Below are 17,121 nucleotides of genomic sequence, written 5' to 3' on the forward strand. Positions count from 1 at the left end.
GAGACTGGTGCTGGGGCCACAAGCAGAGATTTAAGATACCCAGCAAGAATTCTGAGGCCACGTTGGGTGTCCATTTGTCTCCCATTGGCTCCCTCTAGCTCCATCCCAGCCCGTGTGAAAGGAGGGAAGGTAGCTGGGCCCAGAGCGTGGTCCCCTGGCCCCCTCTGTTCCAGCCTGATGCAGGGAGCCCTCCAGGTCCTTCTCCAACCTCCGCCCAGGCCTCACATCTCTTTGCAAGGCAAAGTAGAGGAAGGGTTTGTCCTGTTGAGGGAGTCCCGAGGGCCCCCAGACACGGAGGCCTGAAGCGGGTGCTGGAGCCTGCCCTTGAACAGGGCTGGGGCCCCAGGGATAAGGCTAGACCATCCACGGGGCCGCAGCATCTAAAGCCCCCCCTTCAGACTGGGGAGGCAACTTCTTACTAGACAGCAGGGATATATCTTATCCTCCTCAAGGTTTCTTCTTTGTGCAGGGAACAAGGCCTGAAGAGATTCTGAAGAGATTACCTGAAGAGATTCCGGTGCAGAAGGGAAGCAGCTTGCTAAATGTCCCCAGGAAGCTGGGATATGAGGAGCCCTGGAAGCCTGGGCCGGGCTCATCCTTGACGCTTGAGTTGGGCTGGGGAAAGGCTGGGCTCAGCACCACCTGGGTCACTGTGGAGCCCCGGGGTAGGGGTGCAGCACACAGGCCACTTTGCCAACCCTTCATGGGCCTCAGGCTGCACCAGGGAACTATGCACCCTGACCTAGAGCTGTGTCGTGTCTTTCCAGCAAAACCCTGGGAGGGGAGTGTGGCGACTGGGAAAGCTGGCTCTGACCCCAGACACCAACTTGGCAGCTCCACACAGCCCAGAAAGAGCTGGGCCTGCCTGGCCTGTTACACTGCCTGGCGGCTCCAGAATGCCCCGACTAGCCCACCCCTCTGCCTCCCCACACCCTTTTCAACACCCCCCTCCCCCGTCTTGGCTGAGTAACCATGAGGGCAGGCAGGAATGCAGTAACCTGCAATACTTGAGAGCATATTATGTGCTAGGTGTTTTATGTATACTTTTTCTATCCTGACCTTATAAAATAGGCATTGCATTAATGCCTTAGCACATGAGGAAACTGAGGTTCAGAGAAGTTACATCACTTTCTGAAGGTTAGAGACAGTAAGTGGTAGAGCAGAGATGTAAATCCCACTCCACCAGGTGCCTCTGGAGTTAGCATGCTTCTCCATCAAAAGAAGGCAAGGTAGTTGCTAAATATCTGCCCAAATCTGACCTGCCTTCAGTGGGTTACCGCAGCCTCCTCCACGGAGGCCTCCTTGATTTCCTTTCTCTGTAATCCCAGCTCCAGGAACACGGACTTTCCACACAGTATCCCTTCATTAATTAACTTTGTATGTGTGTGTGTGAGACTTTCACCTTTCTCCCTAGAGCATGTGCCCCTGGGGCAGGGTGACACATCCCAGTGCACTTCCCTGAAATGCACCTCCAGTTTCCCCTTCACTCTCAGCACCAAGCAGTGCAGAGCCTTGGCGTCCCCAGGGCCCTGGGGTCCTAACCACTTTGGATGGGCCCTTCTGAGGGCCCAACACAGCTGCCAACAGATGGACCCGGGGGAGGCCTTTCCTGCCTCCCTTCCCCGCAGTCAGGGCTGGCACCTGTGGGCCAGTTACCTTGGACTGTCCTCAGGGCTTGAGGCAGGGGCTGCGGCAGAGGCGGTGGCAGCATGGGCAGCGGCTGTGGCCAGGGGTTGCGAGGCTGCGCTGGGAGAGGCAGCAGCAGGCGGCTGGGCAGAAGCGGGCAGCAGCGGGGTGGTGGCCTGGCTGGTGCACACTGGAGCATGCTCAATAGGGGTGCTGATGAGGCGGACCGAGAAAGACAACAGGTCAAGGGCGCCCCTCTGCTGGGCGGCGGTGGCTGCAGGAGAGGCAGGCTGGGCGGAAGGTACCAGCCTTACTGCCAACAGAGCAGGAGCTTCCAGAAGTCCTGTCCCCAGGCTCAGGGAAAGAATACCCCCACCCAGGACCCCAAGAGGGAAGGGCTCAGACCACAGGGAGGATCACAGGAACATCAAAAATATTTTCAAGCCTAGTGAGATTCCCCTGCCTCCCATTTTTGTGTACTTCCTAATTGGTCTTTCTCAACGTGTACTATAAAAACAGTGTGGTCAAAAAGTAGTCTAAATTATCAACCAAGGTTTCTCCGCCATCCTGTTTTCCTTTCTTTCACCCTTCCTCATTTAGTCAGAGGCATGCTTTGCCTTTGAGAAGGGATGATATAATGTAAAAAGCAGAGGTAAGATATTTTGTTGTCAAGGGCTTAAGCTCTGAAGTTGTGACAGCCTGGGATTTAGGCTGCGAAGCACTCAGGGCACTGATGATACATTTGGAAGAGGGGTGAAAGCTACCATGCCAGACAGATCAAGGTCATCTGGACCAGAAAGGGGGCAACGTGGTGTGAGGGATTCGAGAATAGAGGCAGCTGTGCCCGTTTTCTGGGCAAACCCTGGAGAAGTGGCAGGACCCTAGGGTCCCCTATGCCCAGGCCCATGGTGAAGGGGCAGGCAGGCCTGAGGCAGCCCAAAGACCTGTAGGCCATCCTGTGGCCTGGGGGTTGTAGACAGTTTCCCACACACCTGAGGGTGACACGGACATGGCCCTGAGCGCTTGCACATCTGAAAGTCCCTGTACTTGGGAACATGAGAGGTTCTGCCAGTGTGGACCAGTGTGACCAGACAGATGGAGATACCCCAGCAGATGCCAGCACAGGTGGACCATGATCAAGGACCAGGTGCCCAGACTCCCCACCCCACCCTCCTTGGCATTCTGCAAGCCCCTCTTCCCCAAAACCACCCCAGACAAGAGGAGCATCAGAGCCTGGGTCGATGAGATTAGATTTCGGTCACCTGTGAAATGAGGGAGGGAATAAAAATTAAATTATAGGAAAGCAAAGAAATGTACATGGGTTGTTGGACTAAGATCTGTACTTGTTACAATGGCAACAGGATACTGCAACTCCTATAGGTGGGAATGATTTTTCTTATGCTGTGAAATTCAATTATTGACCTCCTACTATGTGCCAGGCCTATGTCTTTAATCCTCACAAAAACCCTCTGATGTGGGTATTATCAATTCTTTTTAATAGGTGAAGGAATGGAGACTGAGAGAATTGAATTGCTCGAGCTCCTAGAACTTATCGGTAGTGACAGCAGGCTCTGACTGAGGCATGTGAATTTGAAACCTTAACCTAGGACCTCAAGTGGTCCCTCATACAGGAACAGAGAACCTTCTTCCTGCAATCAGTCAAGTAGAATCTTTCCCCAACAAAAGGCTCTATTCTTATTTGAAATAATTAGAATAATCCTCTTCCCTCTCTGAGTGCTTACCATATGCCATGCCTTGCACTAAACAGCTGTATAAGCGGCACCCCATTACTCCATTTGATCCTTTCAACCTCACTGGGCGATTGGTATCAAGATCCTCATTTGACAGATGAGGAACCTGAGGTCCAGAAAGATTGAATCTCTGCTAAAACATCACATTGCTACCAACTGGCAGAGATAGGCATGATTGCTAACCACTATACCACTTCTCAGACTTTAATATGCAGGCAAATTGCCTGGGAATCTTGTTAAAATGCAGCTTCTGGCCCAGTAGGTATGGGGTGGGGCTGAGAGTCTACATCTCTGACAGGCTCTCAGGTGATGCTGTTGCTGCTGGTCCGTGGACCACACTTTGAGTACCAAGGTATTACAAAGGTCTGTCCCAGGTAGGGATGCCAGGGGGCCATGAGCTATGTACCAAAGCATCACGACGTGCTCTCCTCCATCCAGTGAAGTGTATGGTAGAGAAAGGCATGAAATAGCATAAGAGGGTCAGGGAAGAACAGGGCTGGAGAAGAGGCAAGGCTGAGTTGACTGCCTCAGGGGAGGGCGCACCATTCTTCTCTGTGACTGCATAGGAAGCATCCAGGGTGGACAAGGGCAGTGGCCATGCCCTGTGCAACTCCTTCCCAGCTTAGTGGTTCAGAGAGGAAGCCTTGGACAGCCCAGCTCTTGGGCCTGTGGTGGTACCCAGCCCTGGCCCTTCCATGAAGCCACTTCCTCACCCTTCATGAAAGAACATGGCTTCTGGAAGTCATGCCTGTGAAGCCGCTGCTCAGACAAACAGTTGCAGGTCCTGACACCACACTGCTGAACTGGCTGCTCAGAGCCCGATGGCGTGGACACGTATGGCCTGGGAAGGCTCTGCCTGACAGAGGACACCCCTCTCCTTTACTGTTTCTCCCTGACACTGCCAAATGCTTCCAGTGGGCTTCTGCGAATTGAGGACAGCAGTGATGAAAATACCCAGGCTGGGGAAAGTATTCTGCAGGGCAAATAGGAAATTGGTTTTGCCTGTCCCCTGCGCTCCAATTCCCTGTCAGACCAGCTTACCTGCGGCTCTCCCCAGGCATAGCTCCACGTGAACCCTGGATTCTGTGGGGTGAAGCTGGAGCTGGATATGACCCTAGGAAAACTCATCATCTACCATAGGGCAGGACCAAGGACATGCACGTGAACCTGCTGCTCAGGGTTCTGGCTGAGGGACATCCTATCTAGGACCGCTGTCTGCAGACACCAAGCAACCAGGACCTAGCGGAGGTAGGAGTGGCATTGAAGAGCATCCTGAAGGATCTTGGGTTCTTTTCCAGGTCAGCTCCTGCCTGAAGTTCCCTGAGCCCCCAGAAATCCCAAGGAGGGGGTGGGTCTCAGAAAGCAAAGCACTGCAGAGAACTTACTAGACCCTGGCTTCAGTCCTAAAGACAGTACCCGTTAGATCACCCCAGCCTGGTCTAGGACTCTATAGCTGCCTCCTGTCTTGGTCATAATTCACTTTAAACATCTAAGCAAAAACCAAACCAACCCAACTATATTAACTGCTGGTGGCTGCATGGGGAGGGTGAGGCCAAAGGAGAAACACAGCCTGGCTCCAGTCCCCTTTTCAGCCCATCCCTCTACCCAGCTGGCATCAGGGTGCAGCGTGCTAACCCTGCGCCCTGCTCTGTTGTGGTAGCCTTTGGTTGATGCTCTTACTGATGACAATGGTACTACGCATGGAAAGGATAGGGATGGTGTTGATGGTGGTGGTGCTGGGCCTGGGGGTTTGTAGTCGTTGGGCTCAGGCTGGAAATGTTGACGATGGTGGAGGTGCTGTGACTGATGGTTCTGGGCGCTGTTTGCCATTACTGGGGTGATGATGGAGAATAGAATATGAACATCTCTGTTGATTGGATGATGACACAATGCCAGTCAAGTGGTTGGTCTTGAAATTGTTCAGGCTGCCACCCGCCTACCTAGCATTCCACCTTGCAGCCTGATGACTATTGCTCAGGGCAGCCCTGACCATGTCGCTGTTGCCCTGCATGACTCCAGGGGCCACACGGACACTGTAGTCTAGGTGATGACACCCCCTCAAGAACTGTGCGGTCCACAACCATCCCCACAGGCTGTAGTGTGACTGGTGCCCTGCAGCTTTCACTAGTTCCACATTGCGTTGGAATACAGTCAAAATCCAGAGCCTGGCATTTCAGCTCCAGACCTCTACTAACCATAACAACCTCTGCACGCCCTCCATTCCAGCCAAAATGATTAAGGCAGGGTTCTGGGACACTGACCCAGCACCTCTGCTCTGTCTGCTTAGAGTACCTGTGCAGCCTTCCATAACTGCACATGCCCCACTCCTAACTGTTCCCGAAGATCAAACACACAGACCCCTTCTTCCAGGAAGCCTTCTCTGATCCTCCAGTCGGAGGAGCGCTCCCTGTCTCTGGACTTCACATGATCAGCCTTGTATTACGGTCAGCCACAATCACATCAGCTCTTTCTGATTCCTTCTGCACCTACAGCAGCTAGGCACAGTGCCTTGACTAATGCCCATGGACACAGAATGCTAAATAAGGACATCTCTCCCATTTACTCCAGAGGGCTTTACACAGACCCCTGGCCTGGGGCCACCCAAGGTGCTGCATGCAGCGGCCTGGGGTCACTGGGGAGGCGCCAGGCAGGCTGGAAAGCAAACAAGAGCCTTCCAGGGCTTAATCAGGTGGATCCAAGAGGGCTCCGACAGGCCGGGGGGGATGGGGACAGGGGATGGGGAGGCCACCAGCTCTGATGGATTGGCTCAGGTCCTCTGCCAGCCTTAGGACACCCACTACCTGGGGCCTCTCTCTGTCTGGCAGCCCCTAACCCCCAACCTACCCTTGGCCTTGGAAGTCCTCCATAAAAGGTCAGCTAAATATGAGTGTGCTCCAGGATGCCTAGATGCAGGCAGAAGCACATCCCCCCCCACCTCCCCAGTTGACCCCCTAGCCAGCCTGCCTTGCCTGGTCTTCACCTTGGCCCTGGAGTCAGACTGCTAGAGGCAGGAAGAGACGGGAGGCCAAGGTGGAACAGGTTGGTGGGGGGCTTTGGGGAGCATCTCAAGGTGGTAGGCAGGACAGAACAGTCTCCCTGGCCAGCTCTTCTAGACGGGATTGCCAAGGTGCCCAGGGTGAGAAAGAGAGCCTGTGGCCAGGCAGCGGGGGTGGGCACAAGACTGTGGCCCAGTCCAGCTCCAGGGGTGGTGAGGGAGCCCTGAGGGATGGGCCTCAGCACCTGTCATTATTTGCCAAGTGCCGATGATCTCATGTCCTCAGCTTGTGGTTCCCCCAGTCAGGGGTGAGGCTGATGGGCAGGCAGGTGGGTGGGGAGGACATAAGCCTGCCAGCCCGGCGCTTCCCAAACGCTCAGGACCAGGACAAGGCCATAGGTGTGTGGAGGCCAGGAGCAAGGGCCTTCCCCTCCTTCCTGCCACCTGAGCAAGACTCCACCAGGCATACCTTCCAGCTCCTCTCCCCTGAGCCGGGGCCTAGCCCACGGGGGACCCCCAGCAGTTCCCCTGTGAGCCGCTCCTTAGTTCAGGTGTGTCTCCCTCCTGGACCAGGGCTGAGCATGAACAGCGCCTTTCTGGGCCAGGGGCTTGTGGCACGCTTTCTGATGGGGAGGGAGGGATGGTTCGGCCAGCTGGCTGTGGCTGGGTATGGGAGGAAAGGCGGGGGCATTCAGATCCCACTCCTCTGTCCACTCACACGCTACCCTGAAGGGAAGCTAAGGCTGCCCACCAGCCCACAGCACAGATTCTCACCTGCCGTCCTCTCTGCCTGCGCCCTGCAACCATGAGCAGGGCCCTAGGGGCAGGAAAACAGTGGTGGGCAGAGCTCACCAGGTCCCAGCCCCGGCGGGCACTGCCCCTGCACCTCTTCTGTAGGTACCTATCCTCTCCCCGTTTCAGACCTGCCCCCTTTGGTGACATGCACACAGGCACAGCAGGACTGGGGCTGGTTTGGTTCATTTCAAATCCTCTTTATTTCAGAATGAGCATGCTTATATGTACAGGAGGGAGAACTAGGGAGCCAACACACACAGCACAGAGAGGAGAACACTTGCTCCAATCTCACCACGGCCAGGAAGGGCCTCTACCTCATCCACCCTGGGGCCTCCTCTTCCTCTACAGGGAGCCCTGTCCTGGGCTGCCTGGGCTCCAGGGCACGAAGGAGTGAGGGGGGGCGGAGAATTGGCCTCTTCTCAGGACCCTGATCTATGGGCAGCTTGTTCCAGGATGGCACTAGGCCAGGCTGCCTCTCCCAGGAGCTGCGGTTGGTGGGAAATGGACCAGTGACACATTCTGTTTCCCTTGGTTCTGGGGTGTTCTGCCAGCAAACCCCATCACATTCTCTCTGATCTACAGGAAGGTCCTGTACGGGGGAGCAGAGGCTTGGGCTATCTGGGGGGCGGTGAGGATTGCACTGAAGGGTGGGAGTAGAGTAGGTGCAGTGCTGCCTGGGGCTGGGCCTCAGCCATCAGCTCTAGGGCGGGCAGAGAGCACAACTGCTGCAGGTGACTAGCGAAGGTGCCCCCCAACATAGCTATACATTCTCAAGCATCACCGTGGGGCTCACATGCCAGATCTGTGTGGGGGGAAGGAGGGAGGGGGTCCGGCCTGAGAGGGGTGAGGGGCTCCAGACAGCCTTTTAGCTTTTAACATTAAGGATGTGGGCCGAAAGGCCATGGTGCCAGTTGCGCAATTTGGCAAAACGTGGGCTGTTACGTTCCGTTTCAAACCTTTCCCTGTGGCACAGAGAGAGAAACAGAGAGACAGAGACAGAGAGAGAGAAAGGAAGAAAGAAAGGGGTTAGGGGGTGTGTCCGCCATCACCCTATCTGAGAGCTGGGGCAGAGGGCATGGGAGGGAGGAAGGGATTCAGTTTGGAGAGGCTTTGCCACCCAGGGGGTACTTTCCAGGGGGTCAGGCAGAGTCGCAAGGACCAGGATGGAGGGACTGATGTTCCCGGCTTGAGTGAGCCGTGGAGAAGGGGCCTGGCTAAAGAGCCTGAGGGCAGGCTGGGCAAATGGCGGCGGGGGGTCTCTGGGTTCTCCCTGGCCCACGTGGTTAGGGCTGGGCAGGGCTGCTTTGGCTGTGGGCTCTCGGGACTGAACCCCATACGCAGGTGAGCCTTGCATGGTCTCTGTCCCCTAGCTGGGCATCAAGAAGGAAGAACGCCTGTCCCCGTGACGAGGCTTGGTGAGCAGACCTGCCATCTCCCTGTGCTGCCCCAGTCTCTCCCAACCCTTTTCTGTCCCCAGAGAGAAGCCTTCAAACACCACTGACTGCCCCACCCACCTAGGCCTGAGCATAGCCAGGCACACACGTGCAAACGCATACTCACAAGGCCGCTGGCACACATACTGAGGGCCAGGACTTCCCGCCAGCAGGGCCTCTGGGGCTCAACCCACAGCCTGCTCAGCCGAGGGCATAGGACAAAGCAGGTAAGGAACAGCCAGAAATGTAGAAATGGAGGAGAGAGTGTGCCTGGGAAAGGCCAGGGCTGCAGATGCCAGAATCCTAGATCCTCCAGGCCAGTGGGGCCTCTAACATCCTCCAGAACAGAGGTGCAAATTGTTGTGGCCCAGGGGCCACATCTAGCCACAAACACAGTGTGTTTAACCTCGACAGTGTTGAAAACTCAGTTTAAAAATTAATTGCTCCTTCCAGATGATGGAATACTACTTGGCAATAAAAAGACATGAATGAACCATTGGTACACTCCAAAACTTGGATGAACCCCCAGAGAATTAGGCGGACTGAAAAAGCCCATCCCATAAAGTCCCAGGCTGTATGACTCCATTTGCATAACATCCTTGAAATGACAAAATTATAGAAACAGAGAACGGATAACAGGTTAGTGGTTGCTGTGGGTTAAGGACAGGGCGTGTGCAGTAGGGAGGTGGGTGTGGTATGAAAGGGCAACATGGGGGGATCCCGGGGTGATGGAAGTATTCTGCATTCGACTATATCAGTGTCAACACCCTGGTAGGGATATATTGTACTATCGTTTTGCAAGACGCTACCATTGGGAGTAAAGGCTACATAGGATCTCTCTGTATTATTTCTTATAACTACATGCCAATCTGCAATTGTCTCAAGATGAATAGTTTAACAAACGAATTGCCAGCATAAAAAAATCAGGAAGATCGTCTTTAGGTCTTTAAAAGTCGGAGGATGGGGCAATGCTGGTCTTACATTTCTGTATGGTAACAGTCCTGTCTCCCCACATGTACACCTGGCCACCTTCCCACATCTGCATTACCTGACAGACTCCCCCCTGCACCTTAAGTCCTGCATATGGGTCTCTGTGTAAGATCCTGTTTGACAAGAGGGGCCCCCTGCTAACATATTTGCAAACCACTGGCCCAAACTTTCCTAATACCAAGAAGAAGCTAAGGCCCAGACACATCACATGAATAGCTTAAAGCCACACGGAAACTCAGAGGCAGAACCACGATCTAAGTGCCAGGCATCCCCTGCTACTGCCTCTCCTAGGTCAGGGAGGAGGGGCAATGACAGCAGAAGCCCAGGCCCTGCTGCAGAGCCCACATACCCCTGCAGACAGCACCACAGGCAGCAACAATGGACCAGCCCATAGAGACCACCCAGGACACAGACGCGGCCAGTTTGCCCAGCCAGGCCCAAGCCTTTTTCATCAATGCTCAGTGACAGGGTCAGGAACAGTACTGGAGGATCGGTGGCGAGGGTAGTGAGTCTGCTCTGCTTGGAGCTGTTGGGAAATTCACAGCTAGCCAAAGAGAGGAGCAAGAAGAGGGAGGAAGAGAAGAGACGGGAAGAGATTGGAGAGTGGGTGAAAGAGAAAGGGAGGGAGGTCCCAGGACACAAATGAGGGCTGCTCAGGTGACACCCAGGGGTGTCCTGATCTCTCCAGTTGTGACTCTTGAACTTGCTAGGCTGGCAGAACACCAAAGACTAAAAATCCACGAAACTCTCGCTAGCAGCCCTTAGCTGCGCCGGCACCAGGAGAGTCTGCCCGTGAGCCGGGACAGAGCTGAGCGTGCACAGGGAAGGAGGAGGACACTGACATGCCCAGGGAGGCTGCAGTGGGAGGAAGGGGAAACCAGTGAGTCCTGGTGTTCTGTTGGAAGTGGGGGTGGCGTGGGGAGGAAACAGAACCTTGGACGGTTGCACGTCGGAGAAAGGACTTCAGAGGGTTTTTACATCGTTTGTGGATGCACTGTTGTACAACGCAACCCTCACCTTCAACTCCTCTGGGAACTGGTCACTAAAATCAACATTTTCCTTAATGCTTGGGGACCAGGAAGAGATGCGGAGTTCTTTACTGAGCTGAGCATTATGTAGACACAGAGACTGAACGTGTAGACAGCGGCACCACAAGGTGGGGGCCAGGAGATGCCTGAGTTACACACCGGGGCCCTCCAGGATGGTTACGCCCAAGCAGTGGGTTCCAGATGCCTTGCAGATTCAAGGCCTGCCTAGGATGAAGCTAGGCTTGCCTGTATTCCCACCCCTGTCAGGGCTGCCCAACGTGGACTGAAACTTCTGAGCCATCTGGGCCCTGGAACACCTTCCAGAAGTCAGACAGAAGCCATGGTGACCTCTCTGAGATTAGAGGCTCAGCTTTGGATGGGGCTCTGCTACTTCAGATGAAGTCTGGGAGCCATCTGTACCCATGGTGAACCTGGCAGTAGGCTGGTGTTTAAGCCCACCTGGACAGTTTGCTAAGGTGCTGGGTCTTTCCTGGGAGGTGAGCCAAGTCTGCAGCTGATGCTTGGACTGTTCAGGGCCTCCCCTGCCTCCCTTGTAAAGATAGAGTCCCTGGAGATTAGGCCAGCAGGTGGGCACTAGAGCCTCGGAGGGAAGCTACTTGCTACCAGATACAGAGACAGCGTCACAGTACCAGGAGCCAGGGCCCGAGAGGAGAGGAAGGGAGGGCAGGGCAGGGCTCTGAGCTGCTCTGTGACTCTGAAGGGGCAGGCCTTGGAGGTGGAGCAGTGACAGGTGAGGGGCAAGTTTGCAGGGTCCTCTAACATGCAGATTACTACTGCCCTTGAGGCCACCAGTGCCCTTCCTGGTACAGAATACTTGGCATCCCTGCCAGCTTTCCCAGCACACAGCAACAGGAAGGAAAAAGCGCCCCAGCAGAAATATAAGCCTGTATAGTCTGCCACAGTACCCAGGTTGCTGGGCCCTGGGTTTGGCAAACTCAGGCCATGCCGGAGTGAGCTACCTGGAAGCAGGGTGCAGTGAAGCCTCTCTGGGGAGGTGCAGCCTTCGTGAGAGACCCTCAGATTCCCCACTGCGAGTCAGGCTAAACTGGGAGGGGGAAGGGCAGAGGCCGTGTCTGCCCTCAGCCAACAAGATGGATCTAGGGGTGCAGATTCCAACTTGGAGGGGGGACGGATATCAGTGGGGCTCAGATCCCCAGGGAGCAAGATCCCTAACCAGCCTAGACCCAGGGCGGGGGTGTGTTCCCTTCTGTTCAGATGGCCACTCGGATGAGTCTGTGACCCCACCCGTGACCAGCGGCCAGTCGCCACTTCGGGCATTAATCACAAACAGAACTGAACCACTGGACCCACTGGACCCCCCACCTCTCACCTCTGGGCCACAGGCTGCTTGGGATTCAGGGAAATAAAAACACCTACCTCCCTCCTGTGGCCATGGAAAGAATGGGCATTTTAGGGGAGGCCATGAAGACAACCTTCCAGAAATTAAAGTCAGAAAAAAGGAGAATGGCAGCAGGCTTAGGCCCCTCCAGTCCTGAGTAGGAGGCTTGCTGGTTGCCTCAGAGGCTACACTGCAGGGCCAGAGACCCCACAGGGAGAGGCTGACAGTGGCACAGGGCCTTGGCAGGGGGAGCTGCTTTCTGAGGATGGGGGTCTGAATAGAGGGAGGGAGCAGGCTAGAGTTTCTTCTTGGCACACCCTTTCCAGCTTTCCCTCCAGCAAAACCCTGCAGGGGCTGGGAGAGAGACTCCAAGACCTGCAGCAGAGTTCTCAAGACCCCCTGCCTTCTGCTGGGATCTGAATGGAGCTAGTGGGCAGTTAGGCCCCAGGGGGAAAGGGCCTACAGGACCAGATGGAACAAGCCCCAAGAGATGCTTCTGAAAGGAGGGAAGGGGAAGGCCAACGCCAAGGCCTGCGGACCACCCTTGATACTGCCTTTTGTGTTCTCACTCAATAACTTCACAGAGCCTGCAAATATTCCAGGGAAAATACAAAAGACAAAGGTTCCCTGTAATCTACCTCCAGCAGTACCCTTCCACCTTCTAAACAGTGTCTGGTTACTGAGATGCGAACTGAGAGTGACTGGCAGGAGAAACATAAAGTAACCAGAAGGACTGAGAGGGGGTGACGGCAGCTGGAAAAAAAGTGCAGGCCCCTGCCGGCTTCCTGATGGAAGGGACCTGGAGATTTTTAAGTGGTTTGCTAAGGGGTATGTACTGGAAAGCCCCTCCATCAAATCTTCAGTAAAGAGTACATTGCCCACTGGAGCATCTCTGCGAGTGACTCTGAATAGGAGGTGAGACAAACACAGAAATGGTGCAGGAGCAGAGGGGCGCAGGATGGGGAGAGTTGACAGCTTAGTCATGGCTCCAGTAGCTCCATACTACCATTTGCACTAAATCAAACACCATTTGATTTAGTGGTGCATTGAAATGCACCAAAAAGCATTTCAGGCTTTTTACAGACACACTGCAGGCACCGACAGGTTAAGAACCACCACTGGAACCGCATGCCACTATTAGCAGGCCAGGGAGGACCACACTTCAGGATTGGATGCCCCAGCCAAAGAGTGGGAGCAACTTCAGTTGGCAGAAATAGAGGTTCGAAAAGAAAATCCACATCAACTTAACCTGACCCCAGAGTCCCACTCTCCACACAGTCCTGTGGCCACTACACACTGGTTAGCAAGAACAGAAAGCTTGGCCCAGGGTGGAAAGGCACCTCTGGGCCCCAGCCCCTCACATGGAGGCCACCACAGGATGTGCTGGCCCAAGGCAGACTCTCCCAGGAAGGACATGCAGATGACACATTTGCTTCCAGAAGTGTAAGCACAATCACACTGAGCCTCATGCCTCCCAATGGAAGGCCCTAGTGGGTTCCAGTGGGTTCCGGGGCAGTGTGCCCCCCTCATGCACAGGGCCATGAGCACCTGACAGGCCAAAGGTGTCAGGCCAGTGGCTGGGGCCTCAGGCCTGCCACCATCGGTGAGACCATACGCAGAGACACCTAGCCCTGCACAAGCCGCTCCTCATACCCAGGGCTTTGTTTCCTTGCAGCAGCTGTGGTGCTTTGAGCAATTTGTGGAACTGATACCTCAACATGGGTCTGGAGAGTTGAGTCCAAGGGTCAGTGGCCCCCACCCAGCACGGCCCTCTGCGTGCCTGCTTCCCAGTGCTTACCCTTCAGACTCACAGGGGACAGGCCCTGAGATGAATGGGCAGGCCAGGCAGCTGGCCCGGTGCCTCACAGGGAGAGATGCCCTCATTCTCAACAGCCCAGCAAAGGCCAAAGCAGCCCTGCCCGCTGCCCAGGGACAGAGCCGGGAGAGCCCAGAGTCCTCATTTGTGCAGCCCGGGCCCAGGGGATAGAGACTCAGCTCCAGGCACCCACCTCACTGACCCGGGATGCACGCCCCAAGCCAGCATCTGCCGGAGCCCTTCAGGGGTCGGGAATTTCCAAATGCATTAACTTGAGACGTTCCTTCCATGAGTCGTTTGACCTAGGGGCTGCCCTGGGAGGGATGGGATTAGAACGGGCAAGGCCACAGAGCCTGAGTCCAGGCACTTACCTTGACCTTCGCAAAGCTTCTTCATCAGGGTCTTGCACTGTGGGTAGAAGTTGCAGGTCAGGCGGAATCACAGGGAACATCAGGAAGAAAAGCTACTAGAGCTCGGTGGGCACGGAGTCCCCACCCGTGATGGGACAGTTATTGCTCCCTACCTGTGACCTCTGGAAAGAAAAGGCTGTGTGCTGGGCACAGGACAGGGGGAGAAAGGGGGCATGAGAGGAAGAGACGCAGGTGGGAGGGAGTAGCCAGAGGTGTGGCCTGCTAAGTCCTCTCATCCCAATCCGGGAAAGCACCACAGCCAGTCCGCTGCCCACCGCTGGAGTCCGGGAGCCCAAGCAGCAGGCTGATGTCACTGTGCCTGTCCCAGGGGGCCCAGAAGGGGCACAGCAGGCCGCTAACTACCTATCGAGGCCAGCTCATCTTCAAGGGTGGGGGGCTCGACTCCCGGGCTTCCGTGGGACCGTGGAGTAGGGCCCAGGACCCTCGCTGGCCCTTCATCGTCGCCCCTTCCTGCCACCCCAGAGCCGTCCCTTACTATATTCTGTCCCCGTCATCTGGGCCAGGATGCGGAAGGAGCGAGACTGCAGGCTGGAGGAGCGGCGGGCCCAGTCATCAGCCTCGTCTTCCGGCTTGTTCTGGTTCTTAATCACAGCCTGATACACAGGAGAGGTGCTGTCTACGGTGAGGTCTTTGACAGGAAGGCTCCTGCAATGCAGAGAGAGGCCATGGGCAAGGGCAGGGCTGGAACCCTGCCCCCGACCTCTGCGCCTCCCCCTGGCACACCCCCCATGCATGTGGGTAACCCCTACTTGTCTGTATCCACCATGCCCTTCTGAGAGCCTGCAACAAGGGCTTGACCTGGGTCCTCAGTGCTCAGGGTGGTCACAGAGAGACAGTGAATTCCGCTCACGGAGGGTCAGGAGGCTCAGACTCTCCTGCCAGTCTCCCTCCCCCCCGCCCTCAGGCTAACTCCAGACACAGGCTTGAAGAAACCTGCCCCCAGGAGCTGTATCTCCTTTAAGGAAAGAAGAGGTTTCCTGGAAGTAATTTCAACCTCCCTGAGCAGGTCCTGAGTTTGGGGCTGGGTGAGGACAAGCCATTTGGGGGCTCAGAGGCTTCCTCACGGTCAGTCCCTTGGCCTCCTCAAAGCTTGGGATCCAAACAGGGAGCCACCAATGTTGTGACTGCCCCGGAGGAGGACTGCGGGCTCCCACTCTGCAAAGACAGGGAAGCTCGGTGAGGAGGTGGTTGGAGAAACAAGGCAATCAGGCCCCTAGAGCCTGACATCACCCACGGAGAGCGCACTGGGCATAGAGCTGCAGGGAGGGTCACTAGTCCTCTGCCCCAGGGCAGCACAGCTTTTTGAGGGGGACCTGGTGACCTTCCCTTAGACTCCCAAGGTCTGGCACGTGGTAGGTGCTCAAAACGTAGCTGAATGAACAAATCCTAGATCAGAATCAGAAGGGACCCCAGAGCCCCTTGAGTCCAGGGTCTCTCAGCCAGATCAGACTGCAGGGCAAGATACATTAAAAGCTTCATGGATGACCACTCATCCCAACCAGCGAGGGCTGGGTAATCTAGGCTGCCCAGCCCGCCCTCTCAGGAGAAGCTCACAGCAATAACAGCCTGTCTCCCCAGCCTGTGGGCCGGTGGCCCAGCCATCTCCTCTTACACATGCCCAAACTGAGGTCCAGAGAGGCTAGCCGAATAGCTCCAGGTTACGTCACGTAGGGGGCCCACTAAGTTAGAACCCGGGCTTCCCAGCTCCCAGCTCAGCGTCCTTTCCATCAGACCCTCTTTAGTGACAGGGCTCAGGAAGGTCACTTCTGCCTAGTGGGGACTTGCACACCCCATATGCTCCACATCTGGAGACATGGCTCAGCGCAGACACTCTCCCTGTCCAGCATCACCCTGCCTGCTGCTGTGACTGCCTCTACCTGCCCTTGCTCCCCCGAGGGCCGGCTAGCTGGAGAGGGGACCTCGCCAGTGCCCCTGTCTTCTACCCTCTCTTCAAGGAGCTGGATGGAAGAATTGGCCTAGTTTCCCAGGATTGGTCCCCTAAGTCAGCTCAGAGTGGGCTATGAGAGCAGAGGTGGAGAAAGGTGATGGAAGGTGAATGACTAAGTTTGGGTGGAGCTACCTCTACTTTTCTGAAGGCTTTGCCCTGGCCTGGAAAACTATAGGTCTGTCAGCCTGTGGTTGGGATCAGATAGGGAAGACCAGGGAGTGGATGAGAAGCTGGGATCTCGCTGGAGAGGTCATTTCTGGCATAGGGAGGAGTCTCAAGGGGTCCTGAAACAGATGGAAGGCACTGGCTGCCATTTCCCTGGAACATGCCCTTGAGGTGCTCCCTGTTCCTTCCACAGCTCCAAGGGCTCAAGAAAGTGAACCCCAAGAGTGAGTCCCTTGGGAGTCACACTGTCGGCTTCCCTTCCCAAAATGCTGTGCAAAGACCAGGGACTTGTGGTGCTGCCACAACAGGCACTGGGAACCAGACGAAGGAACTGCTGTGCCTTTTGAGAATCTGGGGCTCAGGAAGTATACAGAGAGGGGATAGAACAGGCCCTCCAGTTCTGGGACCCTGGGTCCGAGGCCACTCTCTGGAGCCACTTCAGCATGAACTTCTTGCCAAAAAAACCACTCCATGTTCCCCGCAACATCAAGGTCACCGGTGGGCATTTACTCCACTGTACACTGCCCCCAAGTCTGACTCGTCTTTCGCCTCTTATGGGTGGTCCTGGAAGGCTCTGGCTCCTCCAGATCCACCTTCCATGAGGATTCTGGGGAATGGCCTCCAATAGACCCCCTTATCATCCTCTCCCCGAATAATGGCCCCATGTGGATTCTGACATTAAGATCTATGCTGTCCCAGTGTAGACAAGAAAGGCTAGGGGGAGCCCCCGCAAAGCACAGCAAGGAGAACACGGGATACACCCCCAGCCAGTGTGGTGTCATT

The 17,121-nt window shown here is 55.6% G+C and overlaps 1 protein-coding gene across 8 annotated transcripts in view; it reads right to left on the reverse strand.

Annotated features, from left to right (window-relative positions):
• LDB3 (LIM domain binding 3) overlaps positions 1–17,121 on the reverse strand; it is a 59,986-nt gene that overhangs the window by 22,765 nt on the left and 20,100 nt on the right. For 4 of the 8 annotated variants that reach the window (XM_059053926.2, XM_059053925.2, XM_067025221.1 and 1 more), the window contains 2 exons: positions 14,701–14,870; positions 14,166–14,202 (listed from right to left, as the gene is read on the reverse strand). In XM_059053926.2, the coding sequence (XP_058909909.1) occupies positions 14,166–14,202; positions 14,701–14,870 (207 nt within the window). Of the gene's footprint in view, positions 1–1,656; positions 1,840–7,343; positions 8,130–14,165; positions 14,203–14,700; positions 14,871–17,121 lie in introns of those variants that run through there. The other 4 variants (XM_059053929.2, XM_067025223.1, XM_067025224.1 and 1 more) reach the window with 2 other exon arrangements.

Source organism: Kogia breviceps, chromosome 2 (genome assembly GCF_026419965.1).
Source record: "Kogia breviceps isolate mKogBre1 chromosome 2, mKogBre1 haplotype 1, whole genome shotgun sequence".
In the NCBI taxonomy this organism is placed as follows: domain Eukaryota; kingdom Metazoa; phylum Chordata; class Mammalia; order Artiodactyla; family Physeteridae; genus Kogia; species Kogia breviceps.